The sequence below is a fragment of the Asparagus officinalis genome, chromosome 5, assembly GCF_001876935.1.
Source record: "Asparagus officinalis chromosome 5, Aspof.V1, whole genome shotgun sequence".
Taxonomy (NCBI): domain Eukaryota; kingdom Viridiplantae; phylum Streptophyta; class Magnoliopsida; order Asparagales; family Asparagaceae; genus Asparagus; species Asparagus officinalis.
In genome coordinates this window covers 85,620,260-85,638,077 of record NC_033798.1, presented here as the reverse complement: position 1 = coordinate 85,638,077, position 17,818 = coordinate 85,620,260, and the positions used below count along the sequence as shown (strand labels likewise).

Here is a 17,818-nt window from a genome sequence, read left to right as displayed (position 1 = left end):
TTTCACCTTGGACTGCAGCCTTGAGTGAACCCAGGGGCGTCACAGTTGGTATCAGAGCTCTAGTTCCAGTATCCTTAGGATCATCCTGTGTCGAGTCGTGGAGCTAGGTTAGAGTTTCTTAGAATTCATGTATAGAGTCCGCTAAGGATTTCCTAGTATGAGTGAGGACGATATATGCGTATATCTCAAAATTTTGAGAAATTTTTTTTTATGACAACTAATTCTTTTTACTTAAAGTATATGCGTGAATACTATTAGATGTGAAAATCATATTGTAATGTACTATGTATGAATAGAATATACGTCTACTTTGACTCATGAACTTTATTTTTGTGATGATCAGAGGGATGACAGGACGTGGGAGACCCCGCACTCGAAGGGCCACTCAGGCAGAGCCCCAGCAGACCCCACCTGAGCCGCAGCAGGCTCCACCCGAGCAGGAGCAGGCACCACCAGAGCCGCAGCAGGCTCCTCAGTGATTGGTAGATATTATGGCTCCTCTCATTGCCAGGATGACGGCCATTGAGGAGTTGGTGACGACTCATATAGCACCACACCACCACCGGCAGCTCAGCAGCAGGGGATACCCGCCGTTCCTATCAGAGAGAGATCCCTAGAGATCGCGCCTACAGCCATTCCTCTAGCAGTCCCAGATAGAGCCACTGAGCAGGAGGCTTGGCTCCGTATGGTGGAGAGATACCAGAAGATGAGGGCACCAGAGTTCCAGGGGTCATCAGACCCTCTTGCAGCCCATAAGTGGAAGGAAGATGTGATCAATATTCTCGATATACTCGGTGTAGATTCAGTACAGAAGCAGAGGCTGGCATCCTACATCCTGAAGGGAGATGCCGGGAGATGGTACCGACTTCAGTTTACTCCGGAGCAGAGGATGACCCTCACATGGGAGGATTTCATATACTTCTTTGATGGGCAGTACATTTCTTCTGCAGCACGGACTGGGAAGGAGCTTGAGTTGTCCCGGTTGACTCAGGGGGACATGTCAGTGGCGGATTTCGAGAGCCGGTTCATGGAGTTGCTACATTTCACGGGCATGTGGCAGACGGGAGAGCATCTGGCTCAGATGTTCTTGGCAGGGCTTCGCCCTAATCTCCGCCGATACCTCGTGTCGAGGAGGTTTTATTCAGTTAGGGAGGTAGCTGAGGGATCAGAGAGCGCATCAGCAGCGCAAGTTTCAGGGATCTTGTTTTAACTGTCACAAAGTCGGGCACAAGGCATCGGAGTGTCGTAGTGCACCAGCAGGAGCCCAGCAGGGCAAGGGTCCGAACCAGCAGCAGCAGCGACAGCAGGGCAGAGGTCAGGGTCAGCCGAACAGGCTTGAGGCACCGCCAGCGACGCAGAGAGCAGAGGGGCAGGTTCGAGCAGTCCAGGAGGCTCCCCAGGGGCAGATTGTTCCATACTCTCCAGCATTAGCAGTAGAGCAGACTTCAGCTACAGGCAGAGTTTATGCAGTGGTACCCCGTGATCACGGTGCCAGCGGAGCAGTTGTAGAGGGTACGTTCCTTGTGAATTCCCTTCCCGCCCGTATTCTTTTCGATTCGGGAGCTTCGCATTCATTCATCTCGCATGCATTTATGACTAGACTCCAGCTCGTAGCACAGCCTCTAGACACCCCTCTATCTGTTTTCACCCCTTTAGGTGAGGTATCGCTTCTGGAGAGTGTTTGTAGGAGGTGTACCGTCAGTTTAGACGAGTCGGAGTTCATAGTTGATTTGATAGTGTTGCATATGTCCGAGTTCGATGTCATCCTTGGTATGGATTGGTTGTCTTCCTACCATGTTAGCATTGACTGCTTTGCGAAGACAGTTAAGTTGCGAGCGTCCGACGGGTCCGAGATGATTGTAGCCGCCTCTCAGGGCAACCGACTTGCGGAGTTATTTCTGGCGTACATCGAGGAGGTGATGCGACGGGATCAGGGTGCTGAGTTATTGGAGACTAGAGTTGTCTCGGAGTATCAGGATGTCTTTCAGGACATACCTGGATTGCCTCCAGTGAGAGAGGTAGAGTTCTGTATTGAGTTACAGCCAGGCACAGCCCCGATATCCCACGCACCCTATCGCATGACACCAGCTGAGATGAGGGAGTTTCAGACCCAGTTGGACGAGTTGCTAGATCAGGGTTTTATTTGCCGGAGTCATTCTCCGTGGGGCGCACCGGTCCTCTTCGTGAAGAAGAAGGATGGTAGTATGAGATTATGCATAGATTATAGAGAGTTGAACAAGGTCACTATCCGGAATAGGTACCCACTACCTAGGATTGATGACTTGTTCGACCAGTTGCATGAAGCACAGTATTTCTCGAAGATTGATCTTCGTTCTGGCTATCATCAGCTGCGAGTTCGGGAGATGGATATTCCCAAGACCGCCTTTCTTACTCGATATGGTTCTTTCGAGTTCTTGGTCATGCCATTTGGGTTGACCAATGCACCCGCGGTATTCATGGACTTGATGAACCGGGTTTTTCGTCCCTTCTTGGATCAGTTCGTGATCGTTTTCATCGATGATATTCTCATTTACTCGAGATCGGAGGCGGATCACGAGGAGCATCTACGGATAGCATTGACGACTCTGCAGGAGCATTAGTTGTATGCTAAGTTCAGCAAGTGTGAGTTTTGGCTTTCATAAGTCAGATTTCTTGGCCATGTCATCAGTAGGGAGGGTATAGCAGTGGATCCAGCTAAGGTCGTAGCAGTTCTTGATTGGGAGCCACCAAAGACGGTGACAGAGATTCGCAGCTTTTTGGGCTTAGCGGGCTATTACAGGAAGTTCATTCAGGACTTCTCGAAGATTTCGACGCCGATTACACGCCTTACGAAGAAGGGTGTACAGTTCATATGGAGCATGGAGTGCCAGAAGGCCTTTGATATTTTGAAGGCTAAGTTGACTACAACGCCGGTTCTGACTATTCCGAGCAGTGACAGGACATTCGTTGTGTATACAGATGCATCATTGGCAGGCTTAGGAGGCGTATTGATGCAGACTCAGAGGGTAGTAGCCTATATCTCAAGGCAGTTGAGGGTACATGAGCAGAACTATCCCACTCATGACTTGGAGTTAGCAGCGGTGGTATTTGCACTAAAGTCATGGAGGCACTACTTATATGGAGTACAGTTTGAATTATTCACAGACCACCAGAGTTTGAAGTACCTCTTTTCCCAGAAGGAACTCAATCAGAGACAGAGGAGATGGGTTGAGTTTATTAAGGACTACGAGTTCGCGATCCAGTATCATCCGGGGAAGGCGAACGTCATAGCAGATGCTTTAAGCAGGAAGCGTCGACATCAGATGCTTTGAGGTGTTCACTACATCGGGATCTTATCACTCTTAGCTAGTTTGATTTTAGACCCGAGATTGGAGGAACCAGTGCATTCTTAGGAGCTATGTCAGTGCAGCCATCTTGGAGTGACAGAGTTGTCAGAGCTCAGTTGGGAGACTCTTGGGTTCAAATCCGAAAGGAGGAGATTTCCAAAGAGCCTAAGACTGATTGGACCATTGGAGCTGATGGAGGTCTACGGATGAAGGGTAGATTGGTTGTGCCAGCCAGTGCAGAGCTGAAGAGAGAGTTATTTGATAAGGCACACCGTACTCGGTACACAGTGCATCCAGGGACCACCAAGATGTACAAGGACTTGAAGAGATATTTCTGGTGGAGAGGTATGCGTAGAGAGGTTGCAGACTATGTGGCTAGATGTTTTACCTGTCAACAGGTGAAGGCAGAGCATCAGAGACCGGCAGGGACACTTCAGCCTTTACCCATTCCAGAGTGGAAGTGGGCAGACATTTCCATGGATTTTATTGTGGGGTTGCCGAAGTCGAAGAAGGGGAATAATTCAGTTTGGGTGATTGTGGACCGGTTGACGAAGTCGGCATATTTCATTCCAGTGAGGACTACTTATACCGTAGAGGCCTATGCGAGGATATTTATCAGGGAGATAGTTCGACTTCATGGAGTTCCAGACACGATTGTATCGGATCGAGCTTCGGTGTTCACTTCGCACTTTTGGAGGAGTTTTCAGGACTCTTTTGGCAGCAGTCTATCATTCAGCAGTGTTTTCCACCCTCAGACGGATGGTCAGACAGAGAGAGTAAATCAGGTGTTGGAAGACATGTTGTGAGCTTGTGTCATTGATTTTTAGGGTAGTTGGGAGGATCATATTCCACTGGTCGAGTTCGCTTATAACAATAGTTATCAAGCGACGATCGGTATGGCTCCATATGAGGCATTATACGGGAGGCCCTGTAGATCGCCGATATGTTGGGCAGAGCCAAAGGACAGCTTGATTCTTGAGCCAGAGCTAGTGAGTCAGACTACCGAGAAGGTAGCATTGATCAGGGAGCGGATTCTAGCCGCTCAAAGTCGGCAGAAGAGTTATGCAGATAAGAGGCGAAGACCTTTGGAGTTTTAGGTGGGAGACTCAGTCATGCTGAAGGTATCACCTATGAAAGGCGTACAACGATTTGGGTGACGGGGAAAGCTTGCGCCGAGATATATTGGACCATTTCAGATTTTAGAACGCATTGGAGATGTGTCATACAGACTAGATCTTCCAGGATCGATGTCTAGTATACACAATGTGTTTCATGTTTCTATGCTCAAGAAACACTTGCATGATGAGGAGCAGCAGCGAGTATTGAATGCACCAGAGATTGAGCTTCAGGAGGATTTGACTACTATTGAGATTCCGGTTTGTATACTTGCCAGAGAGGACAAGAGACTCAGGAATAAGGTGATTCCCTTAGTGAAAGTTCAGTGGAACCGAGGAGGCGTTAAGGAGATTTCTTGGGAGCGCGAAGAGGACATGCGTCGCGACTACCCACACTTGGTTGAGCAGGTAAATTAATTCTTATTATGTTATATATCTTACTTTACGTTTATACCTTTGGTTATGTTTACATTTAACGCTAAAATGAAGATATTTTCGCTCAATTTTTAATCTTTTAGAACACATGGTATATGTATGGGGGGTTCCTTGTTTGGATTTTTCGCCGATGTACTAGTTCCACAAGATTAGGATTTGAGCGAGAATATTACTATTTTAGATTGTTAAGTATAAATATCTCCATATGTTATCTAGTAGTTCATATTTCGAGATTCGTATAATTTCCGAATTTCGAGGACGAAATTCTTTTAAGGGGGGAAGAATGTAAAACCCCGAAATTTGCTATTATGAATATATGTGAATTATTAATAATAAATAATTCTCTTATGATAAATAATCATATATATACGTATATATATCAGATGAATGTAATTATCTGTGTTTGAGAACCCATCAAGTGTTTCTATGTAAGAGAAATCGAGTGAAATGACCAGCATATTATATGCCTAGCAGCAGGCATTTTTCTGCTGCGCGGTCGACCGCACAGCGGTCAGAGAGTTTTCTCAGGTTTGGGTTTAATCGGGTTTCGGGTTGGGTTGTGGGTTTGGTATATAGGCTAATGTACCCGAGAGAGCCCCTCTTAGATCTGAAATCAGAAACCCTAGCCCCCTCTTCCCCCTCAAACCCTAGATTTTCGTTTTTGGTGTTTTTGGAGGAGTTGCAAAGGGTTTTCAGCGGGATTTGTCGGATTTCAGCGAAGGGGATCAACCTCCTGCAGATCTAGGAGCTTGTTTCTCACCGGAGGCGAGTAACATCTCGCCCAACCTCTCCTTGCTTTGTTTTCATGTCAAAAATTTGAGTTTTATTTGGTTTTATTGGCCCAAATTCGTATTTTATGAATAGCTAATAGATCATCATGGTATACAATATGAGATTTAGGTATTTCAGATTTTGAAAGCTCACCAAAGGATTTTTATCAACGAGATCCAGATTTAAGAACGTTTTAGTATAAGTAAAAAACCTGTTTTTACTGCTCTACACCTATGTTTTTGCTTAAATCATGTATATATATATATATGGGATTTTGGTGATAAATTTTAAAGGTTTAAATTCGTCGTTTGCTGCTGTATGACACTTTGAAAATGTTAAGCTTCATTATTACAAGAATGTTTACAGGTTTTGAAGCTGACAGAAACCCAGATCTGGGCTTCTGTCTGCCTCGCGGTCGACCGCACCGGTCGACCGCTGGGCGCGCAAAAGGGCAGAATACGTCTGTCCACTGCGCGGTCGACCGGGTCGGTCGATCGCGATGTCTGGTCGGTCGACGCGTGTGAAACTTGTATAAGTATATCTTTTCACATATCTCATCGATATTGCCAATTTGATCCTTGTGTTGGGCAAACTATACCATTTCAGTCCTCGTGTTGGACTATAATCCATTAAAGTCCTCGTGTTGGACTATAATCCATTTCAGTCCTCGTGTTGGCCTTTTTTTTTCCTTTTGACCATGTGTCGGTTTCTTTTTGCTAAGCTATGGGTATGACACTTATTTGAATCAGGACATGACACTTATGTAAAATTTTGACATATGACACTTATTTGGTTATGACAGGATACAGTATTTTATGCTCTGAGATGAGTTGTATTTCTTTTATTTTGTTCCTATACTAGAACTCGGGTTTAGCGTTTAGAGATTTACAATTTGAGATACAAGGTATATACATGAGGGTTTCCTTGTTTGGATTATTTCGCTCGACGTACCTATGCTCGTGTTGCAAATCTCTAAATACTAAAATCCTCTTTGTTAGGATCTATGATTTTTTTTAGAATTTTTATGTAATAACTGTATTTTCTTATACAACGAGCCATGTTCCCTTGGGGTTGGTTGTGATGTTATTCGCTAGCGCTTTGACGCTCATTGTCCCCCCCCCCCTTTCAGGTAACGAGCAAGGAGCCCGGAGAATCGCAGGTTGATGGCGATGCATTTTAGCTTCAGCTGTCTAGTTAGTTATATGTTTTCTTTTGGAGTTCCACAGTAGACTTTTGTTTAGATATTTGAGAGTCTTGTTCTAGAAGTTGTAAATGTTGTGTGCCTTATTTCCTTCTTGTCAGATATTTGTATTTGAGACTTGTTGGGTATTCCAGTTTATCTACTCAGATTTTGACTATATATTTTTGTATGTTGGATGATGAGACATTAATTTGATTATTATCATTTCATCAGTCTTCCTTGTATTATCTTCTACTTGCTTTTGTACCTGCACCTGTTGTTGACTCTACTAGATAGATGTTAATTATGGTGGTGAAACATGTTATTACACGGTGTGGTGCAAGGCAGGTTTGACATTCTTGGTTTCACCTTGGACTGCAGCCTTGAGTAAACCCAGGGGCGTCACAAAATATTAAAAAGAATATTTAAAGAATGTTTTTAGAATTATTTAAAAGGAGTTATTTTGGAAAATAGAATTATTTTTGGATAATTATAACAAGAAATAAAGGATTTATTTTGGATAAGGAAATCACTTTGAAGTAAATAAATTTATTAATTTAAAGGATTATTTTTGAATGTGTGATTCTCATTTTAATTATGTGATATACCATGATATCGTTGCGCATGATTGGTTGTACTTATTGTTTCATATTGTGTTTGAGAACCCCTAACAGTTCATGACTTAGTGACCTCGTGTGTCATGAACAGACTTAGTGACATGTGTGAGTGTGTTGACTGAGTTTAGGTGGTGAACCCGAGTTAATAGAAATTATGATTGTTGATTTAGACAAACAAGAAGAGTTGAGATGGGGAAGTCCATGTTCATGTGATCGGATATAACTGTTGATGTATCTTCCAGGCTCACCCCATGATCCAGTGTAGCTTGGGGTTAGTTTGTTGGGTCAAAGTGAAGCCAGTGTAGTCACTTTGGTCCGTGAAATTGATATTCACCTGATTCTTGCTTGAGTTCGAACCATGCCAGAATCGGATTGCGTGTAGCCCTCTGACCGATCCAGTGTAGCGGCGTATTGGGTGCACGTAGGGGATTTGTGAACAGTCAGTTATCCGATGATATGAGCGTTGACTCTGTGTGAGAGGTGACCATCGACCTGTTACAGTATGGCTAGTTATATGACCTCGTTCTTTAGATGATTATGGATACTTGTGAGATGTAGGCTAGTTGTGTTTCTTTTCATACATTATCTACAATTTGAGACATATGGTATATATATGAGTGTTTCCTTGTTTGGATTATTTCGCTCGACGTACTACGTCTCTTGTTGTAGATTTTTAAGTATTAATTTCATCTAGTGTATGACCCTATTACGTGGACGATTATTCTGATGACTAGCTGCATGATGACTTGTTACTTGATTAATTTTGCTGGATCTCCAGCTACACGTCTTTTTGTCATTTCTATTATCGTATTGATTTCCGCTTTGGTTTTCGTTTGTTCTATTTTCTTTTGTGGGGTCTTGCTGTGTGCCATACACACTGACGTACACCTGTTTTCTCTGGTGTACGTCAGACTTAGAGGAAGAACATGTCTAGCTGGGAGAACACCAGGAGCCAGAGGATTCTCAGCATGAGTGCATTGCAGACGTAGCAGAAGAAGAAGCCGAAGCTTAGTCATTCCTTTCAGTTGTTTTGTAGCACCTTCATTTCCTTTTGATCAGTGTATTTTTATATTCTCCAGTATTTCATTCAGATAGTTTTTGTATAAGGGCATGTTTGACCTATATTATTATGTCTCGGATGTTATCCCATTTGTGATATGATATTTTTATTCTGAGTTTGTCTATTATATTCTTACTGATTGTGATCGGGGACCTGTGATTTCGCATTGTATTTATTTTCAGACGCTTAGCGTATTGGATTAAGAAGAAAAGAAAAAGAAAAAAAAATAATAGTGTATATTTCTTCTCAATCTAATACGTCGCGGGCTTGTTCACGTTTCGATTCCCCGGTATTTTGGGAAGCGGGGCGTGACATGTACTGCTTTTCCTGGAAGCAGTTTGGCCTTGGGATCTTTGCACCGGAGTAGGCCAAATATTGCTTTAAATACAGCGTTTCACAAACGCACAACAGTTAACTTGAAAAAGTTTAAAATTACGGCATATCATCCTTCACTGTTTAATTCCAGATTGCCTCAGTTTCGCAACCTATAGTATATATGTATATTCATAGCTAATATATATATTATTATATATACTATACAAAAACAAGAGGCGAGAGAAGATGAGAGCGATCGGCCGGAGAGGCCGATTCTGAGGCGGACGAGCACCGCTGGGCGGTGGGCCCGAGGCCCCGCGGGCGCTCTGGGAGCGCCCGTGTCTCATGACGCGGTGCGTGGGGCCCGCCCGCGACGAGGGAGAGAGAGACTGCAGAGATGAGAAGATGATGGCGTATGTGTTTGGGTACCATACGCCGAAATATTGTGTTTCGCGCCTTAATGAGGTGAACAATCGCACTTCTACTCATTCAAATAGGGGCATCACATCTCACATGGTGTCGGAGGACGGTGCATTGGCGATATGCAATTATTGAATGAGTGGAATGACGATTATGCCACCTCACTGACTCAAGCCACAATTCTTTTCGGTGTTTCGCGGCTACCAAGCAGTAACCTCATTTTCTCATATACTATATATACTTATTATTATATTATATATATATATATGAAACAATATGTCGAAACAACTTGGGGTACAACAAGTTGGGCTTGCCATTGACCGCTTTGCGTAGTGAGGTGGCCAAATCACCCCCCTACCATCAAAACCGTTGAAAATGGAGCCTCTTTCTTAATAAAGTAGGTGATCGTGATTGAGGCTCTCTCTTTCAAGGGTTAAGCTGATGTTAGGGATGCGGTATGTGGCAAGCCTCGCTATCCAAGCTTCATGAAAACTTGGGTACCAGTTATTCTCGCATTATATTATATATTATATCTATCCATATACTTATTAGTAGAAGAATAATGTACGCTTATAAGGTTATACTTTATATGCTGTCATATTATTAGAATACTATTATTAAGTTATATTTATATAAGCTGTCCATAAATCCGTAATACATTATGTAAGCGTTATTATCTGCATCTGGAGTATTATCAAAAGAAGGTATATATCACGTAAAGTTTGTATAACTGCCACTTCAATAAGCACTAATGTGTTAAGTATGTAACAAATATATACTATACGTAGTATAATACGATCATTTCATAATAACGTACATATCGAATGGTCTATGTGATCTCTCCTCTCTCTTCTCTCTCCTTAGGTATACTATATCATTTTATATTCATCATATATACTATATATCTACTACTATCCTCAAGTTATAACTTATACAGTATCATACAATCATAGCTGAAAATTGCTCAAACGGCCCCCCACACATCAAGTTTCATATGCGCTTCAAGTTTCCAACTGTGCCCCTCCTTCCCTCCAACTCCCAATGGTGTGACAGCTTCCCTTCATAATTGAAACTTTTCTGTCGTCATGCCCCTGCCTCCCACCTTCCATCTGTAACCTCCTTCAACAATCCCGATTTTATCCTCTCCCATATACCTCGTCTCTCCTCGCGGGTCGCCCCTCCGAACGGCGCCTCAGCCTTCTCCTCCCGAGTCTCCGCCCTGCCCACTTTCCCTCCCGGCGCTCTGCCTCTCGCCCTCCTACACCTCCTCACCCGCCTTCCGGTCCCCCTCCCCACCCATCCCACCTTCCTCGCCCCGCTGCACCTCCCATACACCTCCCTCCTCCTCCGGTCCCCCTCCCCCACCTCCCTCCCCCGCTCCGCCGCCGGCGTCGTCCCGATGAACTTCGCGTCTCATGTTAACTATTATAGTTAAAATGTTAACTATTATAGATAACATGTTAACTATTATAGTTCACACATTGAGTTCAAAACATATTTATGAAATTATAATAGATAACATGTTATATATAACAGTTAACATGTTATCTATAATAGTTAACATGAGCTAGGATGAGCTGACATGAGCTGTCATGAGAAAGAAAAAAGTTAAAATTAGGATTTTAGGAGCTGACATGTCTAATCATGAGCTAGAATCATGATGGAGGGCCATCAACACAGTTTTTTCAAAAAAATGGGCTGCAGCACATTAAAAAAAATATGAAGGACTGGGGCACATTAAAACTTGAATTTTGAGGTCTTGAAGCAATTTTTCCTTGTATTTTTAAGGGTAGAAGGCTCTTTTCGTGATTTTTATTACTCACAGTTCAAAACGATCGTCTAAAATATATTTTAGACAAGAAAATATATTACCAGATTCCGTGATCAGGATTTGAAAACATTTCCTAATCGGTTTCGGATACATAATCCCCCCAATAATTTCCCAATCGACGCCTTTATAAAAGAAAACCAACAAACAAAAGAAAAGAAACAACCACTATTTATTAATTCCCCCTCCACTCCCAAATCTCTCGTCTCCTGCTCCGATCTCGCTCCCCTCTCTCTCGCCAATGGCGGGCCTCAGCGCCCCCCTTCGATCTTCCACTTCATCAGGCCAGCTCATCAAGCCAGCTCTTCTCCTCTCGCCTCCTCCTCCTCCTCACTATCCTCCCTCTAACCCTAGCTCTCTTCGCCTTCATCCTCCAATGGTCCTCACTATCCTCCCTCTAACCCTAGCTCTCTTCGCCTTCATCCTCCAATGGCGTGGAGGCCTCGACGATCCCGCGTCGAGGTGGCCCGTCGACAACCAGAAGTTTCCTGGGATGGATAACAGTCCTCTAGGATCGTCGTTGTCGACGGCTCACGCGATTTCGTCGTCGTCGAGCTCTTCGGATTGTCTCCAGATCCTTGGACGGAGCGCGTCGCCGTCGTTTCCTTATTATAGGGGTTGGAATTTTGATTTGGAGAAGAACCTGAGACCTAAGGTGAGATTTTGGATCTGAAAGATTTCGCTTTTTAGGAGTCGTTAGGCTTGTCTTTTCCTTTAATTTTCTAGTTTGTTTACTACTATGTTGGTTATCGGTCTAAAGTTATGGAATTTGGGATAATCTTTTTCGTTAGAATCTAATATGTTTTTAAAATAAAATGAATTTGTGTAAGACTTTAATTTCGGCATCTGTGTATTAACTGCTAAGACGGCCTTTTCTTTTATTTGGGGACGATGAAGCTTGATGAACTACTATTTATATGTCAATTTGTAATGAATATTATTTGAATTTTCTTTTGTTTTGTTAATTGTTCTTCTGGACATAAGCATAAAATAGCTTTCAAATCATGATCTGGCTCAAGTTTTATACTTTTTGATCTCTTGAACTACGTGAATAGTTCATTTGCATAGTTTCTTCTGCTTGCTCAGTGATGAAACTTGGAGGGTAACTTTCATTCTTCTGATGTGTTTGATATAATTGAATTCGCAAATAATTTAATGTTACTTCTTGTTTCACATCAATGTCTAATTTTTATAGGCTAATCTATTCTTATGATTCATGTTAATTTAAACTTGCAGATATGCATTACGTCGAGTACTTCAGCTAGCTTAGAGCAAATTCTGCCCTGGATGTTTTACCACAAGGTTCTTGGAGTGACAAACTTCTTTCTGTTTGTAGAAGGAAAGGCTGCAAAACCCGATGTTTCAGCAGTTCTAGAATCTATTCCTGTAGGTTTCTTCATCCTTCTTTGGCCTGATATTAAAGAATTTATTTTTACCTGTCTGGCTTTTTGCATAATTCTCACTCAAAATAGTGCTGATTATAACTTCATGTTTTTGTGTATTGCCATTGTTTGGCAGGGGGTAAAAGTGATCTACAGAACTAGAGAACTCGAGGATAAACAGGCTAAGAGGTTAGTTCAAGTTACTACATGGCATGGAATTCTTTATAATGATTGTCTATGGAAATATGCTCTTTAAGCAAAAGTACAACCAAGTTTCAATTACTGTGGCTATGAAATTCATTTAATGCTCATCATTCAGTTCATGATATAATGGGTTGATTGTTGGTCATATGTTGTACAGTTATCAATTATATTCATGCATAATGCTAAAAAATATAAGCAAGATTTTAGTTTATCGAAAATTGTAACCAATCATCGTAGACGGTCAACAATTTTAAGGGCAAGTCTTCATCGTGTAGTTTGTCAGTTGTGGTACACATAATTTCATATTTTAGTTCCTTTATGATCTCAGCATCTATTTATTGTTTAATGTGTCTGCTACATTTTCATATATCCATATTCAAGAATTAAAATAAAAAAACTAGAAGCAGAGTCTCACAGTCACACCAATCTTTGCTATATTAGATAATGGTCCGCTACATTCATGTGCATTTATTATTAGTTCTGCACATAAAGCTAAATCACTCATAGTTTCTTGAAGATTTCCTACTTAAGTTCTAGGCTTCTGAGATATGACAAGGCGTCACGATTTCAAGCGTTGTCACCGACATTATTATATTCTTTTTCCCCTATATTGGGAGAGGTGGGTAGGATCCATCGATATTAAAAAAAATGTCTCTCTTTTCGTCTAACTTTAGGTTTTTACTTTACCACTTGCTTGAGCACTAATCTAGATGTTCATGAATAAGTATGAGTATACAATATAAATATGTGGATACCCTTTTATGAATTCTTCATGTATATGGAAATTAAATAATAATTCACACTGTGAAAACTTATAACTCAATCATCAATGAAATCCAACATACATTTATATAGAAATACATCTCTGATTCAAGAGCTCATCGTATATTCCAATCCCATTTACGGTCAAAACACACAAAACAGAACTCTTTTGTATGTGTATACTATTACAAAACTAGATATGGATTGGATCCCTATAAATAATTCTATGCATACTCGTGAGAGTCATAGATGATACTTATTCAATAAAAATATGATTTTCTTCATGTAGAAAAATCTGGGCTTTTACGGGCAATATTTTATTCATAGATCCCCAAGATGCGAAAGGGTTTTTTCTGTTTGAAAATTGAAGAGTTCTTTAGACCTACGGATTAGAGCTCGATTACATTCAAATGTTTTTTGTTTCCATTTCAGAGGAAGACTTTATCATTGGTGATTATGTTCCCAGAATCTTGTTCTATAATATTTACATGTTAATTTAACTTGAAAATCTTCAGCTGAATTTGTTACTTGTGCCTCTTTTTTTCTTTTTTTTTGGGGATAAGTACATGGTCTTGAATTTTGGAGATCTTCATTGACCAGTCCTATTACTACGATATTCTCAGTATCCGAGTGCAGTTGGAATTGGCACCATAACTGTATAGATTTGTCATGTAGTCCACTAAAATGAGCATATGAATATATGTTTTCCATAAATAGAAGGTCAATATACTCCTCCTGAGGGCTTAGGGAGCATGGATTTTCCCTACAAAAGTACTCTCTTCCTTTTTAGTCTACCTTTGAGTTTTTGTCTTGTAAACTGTGTTTTATGGATAAGAGCTTTGAAGTCTTTTTCATTATAATTCAATGGAATTGCTTTAAAAAAAAAGAACTGTGCTGGAGCATAGTAGTTATTTACTTAGTTTTGGCAGTAGTGATGTCTGATTACTACTTTCTTTGAAAGATGTAGCCTTTTGTAATTGTTGATAAGTTATTGGAATATCTGTTGGGTGCATGTGATAGTGGGTATCTATTACCGTTTTCCTCCTAATGTGTTTTTTCCTTAAATTTGTAGTCGTATTTGGAACGAGACGTGGCTGGCAGGCTTCTTTTACAAACCTTGCAACTACGAGTTATTTGTAAAACAATCACTCAACATGGAGATGGCTATTGTTATGGCACGGGTATGGCACATTTGGCCACTTTATCATAACTAGAATTACTTTTTTTCAGTTGTGTTGTTGGCTAATCTTAACCTTGCAGTGAGATTCCTGATTCTATTTTCTTTGTCATTGCATCTCTCTTAAAAGAGTTTCTTTGAGACATTGTTTTAACTTCATAGAAATTGCAATTGCATAAATTTTTTTAAATTTAAAGGCAATTGCATAAGTTTTATAAACACTGATATGAAACTTTAATTTTTGTAGTATTTTGTGATTGGAGAGAAAATATAGAAACAATAAGTATTTTTTGTTTGTGTAGAATGCTGGCATGGATTGGATCATCCATCTAGATACTGATGAATTGATGCATCCAGCTGGGGCTCCAGAATATTCTTTAAGGAGGTTGCTTGCAGATGTACCTAGCAATGTTGACATGGTTATCTTTCCGAACTATGTAAGTGGGTTGCTATCAGTAACTGTATCAAAATTCATTTCCCAAATCTAATGAACTTTTGTGTTCCAGGAAAGTAGCATCGAGCGAGATGATGTAAAAGATCCCTTCAGTGAGGTAATTTATGTTACATTTTGCGTGTGCAATTTCAATTCCAGTTCTATCAATTATCTTTATCATACCCAATGCCCTTTTTCTAGATGTTTAACATGGGTATTTTGGATTTTAAGTAATACAATAAGTAGGAAATAATGAAAACACATAAATTTAAATGTATATCATTCTTTTAAATAGAAGTCTTCTTGCAATGGCATTGTGTATATATACACATTATGCATGTGGAAATATATGTATTAGTGTATTGAACCATGTACGTGCGTATATTGGTACCCACTCATACATGTATATAAATTTGATATTATGTAGCAGATTCTCAAAATAAGCTTAGGAAAACTTGGGGATGTGTGCTGCTAGTTTATATCTTCACGCCTAAAGTAGTCTGAATGAGAATCAGAGTTGTCTGGAAACTACTTGGTCTTTCATTCTTGGATAGTTTGCAAGTATCGATCAATATAAAAGGTGCAGTCCCCAATGGGGTGCTTGCTTTAGGGTTCACATGAAGCTCATATTGAGAGTCAATCTTTGTGTGCGCGCGCTCATGCATATATGCTAGTTGAAACTAACAAACCAGACATTTAGGAGGGAACACGAGCTTCCATGAGAGCGCTTAAAGTCTATTTGTGTGCTTCAGTTGCCTAAGTACATACAAGCTTTTCTCGCTTACCCGATCTCAAACCATCTATCTGAAAATGCACAGTGAGAATGCTTTGAGGTTCATGGGTTAGGCTAAAACATACACATCTCACAGAAGCTTAGAGCATCAACATTTGTACCTTTTTATCCCTTACCATTTGATGATTGCACATTGTCTTTAGGATGCAATGCTAAGGATGATCTCTGAAAGCTCAGAGCATGTATTTGCCTGACGCTTGTTCTTGGCAAGGCATATGTCGTAGTATATAGCATGAAACATTGTGTATCTATCAGGGGTTTCTAGTTAGGGCTTAGATTGAATACTTACCCATCAATTTTTATGGTTACGTATCTTACCAAATCAGAACAAAATCTTGAATTTTATATTTTGTTTTCCATTCTTCTTGTGGACTTTGTATTATTTACATAAAAGGAAAACATGGGATGTAATTTTTATGATTTATTCATAGTATATGTATTTGTCACCCTGAGCTATTGCATTTATAAATGAAGATTTCACTGTTAAATTTTGTTACTTCGTTGTTACCGTAGATATGTTGTTCTTATTGAACCTTCATATTTCTTATCAACAGGTCTCCATGTTTAAGAAGAACTATGACCATCTTCCAAAGGAAACTTATTTTGGCTTGTACAAGGAATCAACCCGTGGTAATCCTAACTACTTTCTAACTTATGGTAATGGAAAATCAGCTGCTCGAATTCAAGATCATCTTCGTCCTAATGGTGCACATAGGTGGCACAATTATATGAAAACTCCAAAGTAAGATGTTCTTTTTATTTTTATTTTCCTCTTCGCTGTTACGTTTTTATGGTTGCATACCTTAAATCTATTTTTCCTCCCAGTTAACAGTCATCTTTTAGCTCCAAGCTAAAATAACTTTTTGTTCTATATTATGTGCATTTTAAATTGCATTTCTTATGAAAGACTTCATTTGTATAGTGAAATTAAATTGGAGGAGGCTGCAGTTCTGCATTACACATACACCAAGTTCTCAGACTTGACTTCTCGACGTGATCGTTGTGGCTGCAAGCCTACGAAGGAGGATGTTAAAAGATGCTTTATGTTAGATTTTGACAGAGATGTAAGTATTCAGTCAATAAATCAAGTTTCTCGATCTATCACAATTCAATTAGCAAAAGTTTCTCCATTTGTAGAGTTTTGATCCCATCATGCTCCATAAACTAGATTTTTCCTTTCTTTGTTAGTATGCATATTGACAACCTTTAGGTTTTTCTTACTTAGCACTAGATAGCTTTACCAGGTTCGATGATATTGTAAGCAATGCCATAGTACACCCTACACATGATGTTTTCAAAGTTATCTGGACCTTGTTTTATTTTTTAGGGTGTACATTTTTCTGAAAATGCAAGTTAAACTAGAAATCTTTCATTCCTAGAGAAAGGAAAAACGTTTGTTTGTTTGGTCGATCTTTATAGATTGAGCATATGGAGGTTGGTAGTCTCACGACAGATTCTCATTTACTCAAGTATATTGGTTCTCTGAGTAGCTTCGGCATCTCGCGTTATAGTTGCATAAGCTATCCGCAATCCATATACAACTCAGACATCGCATGCACACTGGAGGATTGCCTTAGATCTGGAAAAAAAAACCTTTTTTATCAAATCTTTTGAATTTATTTAATACAATTGGGGAAATTAAACCCTTTATTTCCCTCTCTAACCTTTAAAATACCTGTTGCCAGTTTGATTCCCAATCGTCCATCTTTGTTCATGGATCTACTCATCCGAATTAGAGATTCGTATGTTTGAGTTTTTTATTTTTTATTTTTACTCTGCATCTAATGGTATCTTTCTTCTGGTTAAAATGACATATTTACCTTCTTACATGCTCATTCTGGTCAAAAGTTTGATGTTTGGCTTATCTGGTGATCATTTCATCATGTTGTGCTGCTAAGAAAGTTCGTCCTTTCAGCACCTTGTTCATCTGATATAGATCACTGCTGAACTATCTGGACTGGAGTCAGGCTAGAGACTGTATATAGTGAAGCTACACCTTT

General features: G+C 40.3%; 1 protein-coding gene across 1 annotated transcript in view; it reads left to right on the top strand.

The window, feature by feature from the left end:
- Nucleotides 1–17,818, top strand: part of LOC109842112 (glycosyltransferase-like At2g41451) — a 37,454-nt gene that overhangs the window by 17,305 nt on the left and 2,331 nt on the right. Inside the window, exons 4-12 of the mRNA XM_020411024.1 lie at nucleotides 11,352–11,446; nucleotides 11,500–11,722; nucleotides 12,304–12,453; nucleotides 12,586–12,638; nucleotides 14,488–14,596; nucleotides 14,895–15,029; nucleotides 15,099–15,143; nucleotides 16,373–16,560; nucleotides 16,741–16,882. Coding sequence (XP_020266613.1) covers nucleotides 11,352–11,446; nucleotides 11,500–11,722; nucleotides 12,304–12,453; nucleotides 12,586–12,638; nucleotides 14,488–14,596; nucleotides 14,895–15,029; nucleotides 15,099–15,143; nucleotides 16,373–16,560; nucleotides 16,741–16,882 — 1,140 coding nt within the window. The remainder of the gene's footprint in view (nucleotides 1–11,351; nucleotides 11,447–11,499; nucleotides 11,723–12,303; nucleotides 12,454–12,585; nucleotides 12,639–14,487; nucleotides 14,597–14,894; nucleotides 15,030–15,098; nucleotides 15,144–16,372; nucleotides 16,561–16,740; nucleotides 16,883–17,818) is intronic.